Genomic DNA, 6,967 nt, shown 5'->3' on the forward strand with positions numbered 1-6,967 from the left:
CTGGATTATGAAAGTGAATTAAGATGTGCTCTCAGGCTGCGCTGTCGAGATAAAATTATCTTTTGGCTACAGATATAGATGGCACTTTAATACTTTCACAATTTTAATATTGGTACAGCTAACAAAAAACGTTGCAGCACAATTGGTTTCGTCCGTGTAGCCTGCTTCGTATTGATAAACCAGTTGGTTCGCATACTCTGAAAGGCCTCTGAATAAGCCTCGGATTTTCCTACACTCGACGCCGGAAAGGATTGCGAGGACGCACGCAGGTAACTTTAGCATGCCAGCTCACTACAGGTGGACAAGTGTACATGTTTACTGTTGGGAACTGACCTGTGAAGGATACGAGTTACATATGTAGCGAGCCGTTGTGATTTTAAAGCAACATTTTGAGGTTAGCTATCTGTCTCATTAGCTACACATAATGCAAGTCTACCTAGCAAACGTGATGTGGGTTTCGCTCCCGTAAACACACAAGGGGTCAGCTAGCTAGCCAGGAGGTGATGGACTAGTATGTTTTAGAGTAGCCAGCGAGTTAGTCCAGTAAACTTAGCTATAGCTCAGGGGATATTTGTCGGGCTGCTGCATTAATATTCGTGTCAGTTAACAAACTAGCAAAATTAACTGAACAGTATTGGTCTTTTATCCCAAAACAAACGCTCTTGAACACATCAAAAATACAGCGAACGTTAAATAACTTAAGATGGCCTTGAGTCCAGTAGTTGTATGAGTTGGTTAAAACACAGTAACTTGCCAGTCCGTTGCTTGGTAGCGACTTTATTTCTTCGAGCATTTTACCATCACATCAAAAATGATACAAATGAGTGACTGTAACGTTAAGATCCAGAGTGTGGGGTCGTCCGTTGGGAATCCCTGACATGTCCAAACGGTCATATAGTTCACCTGTCAAACTTGCAAAGCCCTTTGTTTTCGAAAGCCATGACGCCCTGTCGGTGTCAGTCATACTGCACGGTTACACAATGTGAAAGTGCGGTTTTGCGCTGTCCTGATCGTAAAGCGTGTGGGGCATGCCCGGGCATATTCCGTCTGTCAGGGGCCAGCCTTGCGCAGGGAGCGCGCAGGGAGCGCGCCTCCGCGTCCCCGCGTCGGGGTGAGTCAGCGCCCCCCAGACGTGCGATCATGCTTCGACATGTCAATCCCCAGCAGTCCCCACGCTGCGCACCCAATCGCAGAATCAGACCGGAGCGGTTCTAGCCCTGACATGTCTGTACGAGCCTATTTAAATCCGGGGCCGACAGGGAAGTGGTTCCCTCTTGCGCGCAGCTGAGCTCTACTGGCACTTTATGTACAGCTGAAGAGTTTGTAGATTTGTATATAATATATCGCTATTTATTAAGGTACGGATTGCTTCGGCACCGTTTGCTCTGCGTGCTGTATATTTTGGACGCTTTGTTTAAATGGCTAAATGACATTTCTTTTTCTTGGTTTCAGGTAACAGACAGAAATGGCAACGAATGATTGTTTAAGCAGTGCCCAAATGAACGCAGTGGACAACGAGAAATTTGTAAGTGTTAGTTTTTGTATGTCACTGAGAATTAGCTGTTGTATTGGAAGATTTAAATGTTGTCTGTGTGTCTGTTCACAGGTACGGCCGAAAGTACAGCTACAGACCTTGCTGCAGCACGCAGGTGCAGACAAGGACATTTTCACCATGAAGGAGGTAAGAGATCACCTGCTGACAGCAGGAGGCTACAGGCTCTGCTGTTACTATGGCAACAGATTAACATTAAGTCATGAAATCATTAATAATTGGTTTTAAATGAGTTCCAGGACTGACAAGGGAGGACTGTAGTTTCACTTTAGTTTATCAAAAAGGAAGGAAGGAAAAAGGAACTCTGCCTGTATTTTGACCCTCTCTTTACTGGAATGAACTGGTAAAACCAGGAGCTAGGAAAAACATTGATGGTGCTTATTTATTTTATATAATTATAAGACTTATGCCCTGGTTTTTTGCTGTTGGCTCTGACTCAGTAGTTATGAATTTGGTATGAATAAGGATGCCTCTCATATTTCAGCTGAACTTCTTTGGACTGCTTATTAGTCTCCAGAGATCAGGAATGTGACTCTGTTACAAGCAGATTTTTTTCTATGGCTTTTAACAGCTTCTTTTAAATCAGATACAGATACGGGAGCGAATTTGCTTTCATTTAATGGATGCCCACATTGCTCAGAGAATGAGAACTATGGAGATCCTGCAGGGTAGAGAAGAACATCGTGCAATAAGTAATGATGGGGTGAGGGAAAACCCAGTTGCCTTGTATATGTCCCTCTGGAAGAGGAAGTGTGAATCATCAAGACCACAGTACAAATATGAAAAGGGCTGCAGTCTCAATGACTTGTATGTTGAGTCACTGTGGTTCCAGGAATGGAATGAAATGGTTTTTTTTTTTGGAATGGGACCATTTTGGAGAAAGAATGTAGAGGCATCCATTTGGAGGACTGAATGCTTCAAAGGGGAGATTAGGCTTTGTGATTAACAGGTTCACTGTATTATTTTCCAAACAGCCTAAAGTGGGAGTTATAAACATTATAGGAACCACATTTCTCAAAGGTTTATGTGATGGATGCCAGTGTTGTAGAAATGATGCTGAAGCACGTCATAGTGAAAGTCAGCCACATCCTTCACTAACCACAGTACTGCTCTTCCTGTGTAGGGATCACTGCCATCAATGTCTGTAGGTTTTCGGTATGTCCAACAAAACTTCATTGGAGTTTTTCAGAGAACCACCGAAGCCTGTGCTCCTCTGAAAAGGTCCCACACATGCTTGTTGGGCGGTTGTTTCACCGCGAGAATTGCAATGCCCAAAGGACAGCCACAGCTGCCGTTGTTGTGCTGACTGCCTCTTTTTGCTTTGCATATCAGGTCATGTTTTACCTGGGGCAGTACATCATGGGCAAGCAGCTGTACGACAAGAAGCAGCAGCACATTGTCCACTGCGCCAACGATGCCCTGGGAGCGGTGCTGGGGGTGGACAGCTTCTCCGTCAAAGAGCCTCGGTGCGTTCTGGCAGAAGTAGCCCTTTCCACCGCCATGTGGACTAAGGGGCCGGACGCAGCTGTTCCCAGAAGCCCCTGGGGATTTAGGGTTGGGCTGTAGACACAAGGGACGCAGGTGGCTGGGCTGTACCACAGCTGTCTGGTTCTCTGTAGGCCTCTCTTGTCTGAAAAACATGATGCCACTTGTTGCGTGTATTGACACAGATGTATTCAGAAGTGGAATAGTTCTTTCATCAACGGGCCAAAGGGTTGAGTTAACTCAGGGGCATGTTCAGAAGCACAGTGCACTCTGGTCCTTGAAGAGAGAGAATGGAAAAATGTATATCTTATGTTCCTTGAAAGTGGCAGAAACTGAAACCATCTCAATATCTAACATTAAACACGAATGTTTCTTTCAGAGTCCTTTATGCAATGATCTCCAAAAACCTGATTGCTGTCAGAAACCAAGGTAGCTTAAAATGTTTCATTCTTTAAATTTGTTTTATGTTGCTTCCAGTTGTAGAAGATTTGTTGCTAGCCATTTGCTTGTAGCCATTCAGATATGGTTGTATTCATGACCACATTAAAAAGTTGTTTAACATTTTGTCTAAAATGGAACTTCACCTGAAACAGTTTTCTGCATAGATGAGCTAGATTCCTGCACAAGAAGCCATTGCATAACATAATAATGTGTAGCAAGGCAGCAGTTGTAGTTTGGAGCTGTGAGTTGTAAGGTTTGAGTATTGTCTGTTAATTGTCTTCCTAATAGATTCCCAGTGTGGATTTACAGAACCCAGGAGTCAGAGTGAACCTGATAGGGGGCCTGAGGTGAGATGGCACACTGTCAGTTGTCGCATCGTCACTTATGTGAAAGTAACTGTCATCTCAATTCTGTTTGACCTGCCGTTCAGTCTAAGAGCAGTTATGTGTGATTTGTGTGTGACCTATTTTAATGTTGAGTAGAGGTACTTGCCCCCATTGTTTGTATTTCTGGCTTTAAAACTTGTATTTCTTGTATTGCTCCTCTTTGTTGCAGGAAACGGACTCGGACTCATTCTCATGTACCTCAGGACGGCGAAGGAGGAGGAGTAGTGACCCTGGTAAGAAGGGTTGTGTCTGCATAGTTTGCCCTGCGTGGCTATGTTTAAACCAGTACAACAGCTGTGTTTACACAATACTACACTGGGTACTCCTGCCAAGTGGAGTAGTATTTTCACTTATGGTTTGGCAGTTAGTGATGTAATTCTAGGCGAGTCGTGTAAGAAGGGTTCTGTGTGCTGCCAGTTGCCAAAGACTTTTGGAAGAATTGGTGCAAGTGCAGGATGAAGCATCTGCTCTCAGCTGAATCTGAATGCAGCTGTTTGCAAATAAAACTTCTGAGTACAGTGTTCAGTGTTTTCCAGCCTATTGCCAAATATGGTGCCCTCTAAAAACCCAAAGTAGCAAAGGAGGACATTTGGAGGAAAACAAGTTGGGACACAAATGACTAGTGTCTTTGAGAATTGTGTCCGATAGCCCGAGGAACACTTTGGTCCGGAGGCTGGGCAGAATGTGTTCAGATGACTGCTTTGTATAATGACGACCTTCACTGGGTAAACATCCACACAAAGAGGGCTTGTTTATTGGACAGGCACAGAATGCATCAGAGCAACATCATGAAATATTGTTATCAACCATATAATCACTGTAAATAGAATTTCTGCCCTTAGCTCTGATAGGTCTGGTCTTGTGGTAGGGTTCCTGTCAAAGGATGTATTTCACAACATCATGTTCTTGTGACAGCTGTACAGCAAGCTCAGTATAAACACCAATTGTGAGTTTGTGTCATCTGGCAAATGGTAGGCCAACTGAGTAGACTTTGGAATAGATGCATTATTATGTTCTAAACTAAAACTGGAAAGCATATTCATTTTAAGTGACAAATATATTTTCGTAACACGTGATATTTTCGGTCAGCCAGAAGTCAGATAGATTCTGTGTTCTTAATCACAGGACCTAAAAATGCTATGAAAGCACACAAGCATTGTGATGGTGATGTTCCGGTGTTAGAGCTCTGAGTTTTGGTGATGTTCCCGTTGTTAGAGCTCTGAGTTTTGTGCATTGTGATGGTAATGTTCCGGTGTCAGAGCTCTGAGTTTTGAGGGGTGAATGTGGCTGTGTGAGTGACAGTCATCACATCCTGTCCCCTGCAGCTGGGACCTCCGCGGAGGAGGAGCAGAGCGAGCGCAGGAAGAGGCACAAGTCAGACAGCTTCTCCTTGACCTTTGACGACAGCCTGTCCTGGTGTGTCATCGAGGGACTGAGGCGGGACCGGGGGAGCAGCGAGTCTTCGGACTCTCGCAGCAATGCTGTGAGTGTCTATCACATCTGTCAACGCTTAGTCATTTAGCTCTATGCAGACTGCAAAACAGCACTAAGAAATGTTTGTAATGTCTGTAAGACCTGCACATTGATCAGTATTCCTCGTTAAACATAGCTAGCTGATTTTCATCAGCAGTATTGTAACCACTGCTTTCCTCTTTCCTCCACAGGAAGTAGGTGTTTCTGGTAGCGAGGACTCTGACGAGAGTTTCAGCCAAGACTCAGACTCGGACAACTTCAGTGTGGAGTTTGAAGTGGAGTCGATCGACTCAGACGCTTACAGCGAGAACGACGAGGCGTCGGTGGTGTCGGGCGAGGACGAGGTCTGAGCTCGGTGTCCGTGCGGGGAAATGTTGCTCTCTGTGTGGGATTCTCCAGGCCCTGGCCTCACTCTCGCCCTGTCCCTGTCCCATTGCAGGTGTACCAGGTCACCATCTTTGAGGCTGAGGACGAGGACTCGTTCGACGAGGACACGGAGATCACAGAAGCAGTATGTTGTTTCTTTGTATTTGTAGCTGTCCCGTCATCATCACCTCTGAGCTTTACCTCAGTACAACATAGGCAGAGCACATCTTGCCCTTTTCGCATTTGGCATTTACAGAATGAATATTGTTGAGAATGAACTTGATTATAGTTGATAACCAGAATAGGCTTACAGTTTCTGGTTGCCTTCTGTTGAAGGCCAAAGCAACTCAGTAATGATGAACTTGAAGAGAGAGACTAAATAATATCCTGCAGGTTGATCACAAGTAGTTGTCATGCTGTTGGTGTGTTCCTTGAACAAATGTGTTACTAGCAAAGTATTAGGAGAATGGGGTCTATGTGTAGCAGCTGCTGAGGTATGTGTGCTGCACTGTCAGTGGGGTTTCTGTGGCAGTGAGACCGTGATGTATGTTGGAGCACATGTTGCATTTGGTTATGTGTTTGCTGTAACGGTGGTGTGTGTTGTGTATCAGGACTACTGGAAGTGCCCTAAGTGTGAGGAGCTGAACCCCCCTCTCCCACGCCACTGCAACCGCTGCTGGACTTTGCGGCAGGATTGGCTCCCTGAGCCCACCCCAAAAACCCTGTCCCCGAAGCCCTCTGCCGCTGAGGGAGACGCTGAGGAGGGGCTGGACGTCCCCGACGGCAAGCGAGCTCGGTCCCCGCCCCTGACGCGGGACACCAAGGAGGACTGTCTCTCGGAACCCCAGGAGGTGTGCTCCCAGCCCTCCACCTCCGGCTCCTGCAGCGTCCCGTCCAGCCAGGACGAGGTGCCCGAGCTGGAGCGTTTCAGCAGCCTGGAGGCCTGCCTGCCCCCCAGCTGCCTGGAGCCCTGCGTCATCTGCCAGAGCCGGCCCAAGAACGGCTGCATCGTGCACGGCCGCACCGGCCACCTCATGGCCTGCTACACCTGCGCCAAGAAACTCAAAAACCGCAACAAACTGTGCCCCGTCTGCAGAGAACCCATCCAGTCAGTGGTGCTCACCTACCTGAGCTAAGGCTGGCTTTCCCCTGTTCTCACACACACACACGCACACACATACGCACACACACGTACACAACAACAATGTCTACTTCATCAACATCAGTATACAAAAATAAATCTATTATGCTTTTCTTTGAAGGA

The 6,967-nt window shown here is 46.3% G+C and overlaps 1 protein-coding gene across 2 annotated transcripts; it reads left to right on the forward strand.

Moving 5' to 3' along the window:
• Nucleotides 1-6,967, forward strand: mdm2 (MDM2 proto-oncogene). 2 transcript variants are annotated; one of them, XM_036520088.1, is made up of 11 exons: nt 1-269; nt 1,453-1,525; nt 1,607-1,681; nt 2,885-3,018; nt 3,417-3,466; nt 3,767-3,825; nt 4,034-4,097; nt 5,190-5,347; nt 5,529-5,681; nt 5,777-5,848; nt 6,315-6,967. In XM_036520088.1, the coding sequence occupies exons 2-11, from the start codon at nt 1,466-1,468 to the stop codon at nt 6,837-6,839; spliced, it is 1,350 nt and encodes a 449-aa protein (XP_036375981.1). In that variant the 5' UTR covers nt 1-269; nt 1,453-1,465; the 3' UTR covers nt 6,840-6,967. The 2 variants fall into 2 exon arrangements, with proteins under 2 accessions (XP_036375981.1, XP_036375982.1); XM_036520089.1 differs by lacking the exon at nt 1-269 and adding an exon at nt 1,211-1,358.

The sequence above is a fragment of the Megalops cyprinoides genome, chromosome 25 (genome assembly GCF_013368585.1).
Source record: "Megalops cyprinoides isolate fMegCyp1 chromosome 25, fMegCyp1.pri, whole genome shotgun sequence".
Lineage (NCBI taxonomy): Eukaryota > Metazoa > Chordata > Actinopteri > Elopiformes > Megalopidae > Megalops > Megalops cyprinoides.

What these genes read in the sequence shown, in the direction of transcription:
- mdm2 (XM_036520088.1), top strand. Translation starts at nt 1,466, where the DNA reads ATGGCAACGAATGATTGTTTAAGCAGTGCCCAAATGAACGCAGTGGAC. An exon ending in AACCTGATAGGGGGCCTGAG is followed by an intron (nt 3,826 to 4,033) that starts GTGAGATGGCAC and finishes TCTTTGTTGCAG; the next exon opens with GAAACGGACTCGGACTCATT. An exon ending in ACACGGAGATCACAGAAGCA is followed by an intron (nt 5,849 to 6,314) that starts GTATGTTGTTTC and finishes GTTGTGTATCAG; the next exon opens with GACTACTGGAAGTGCCCTAA.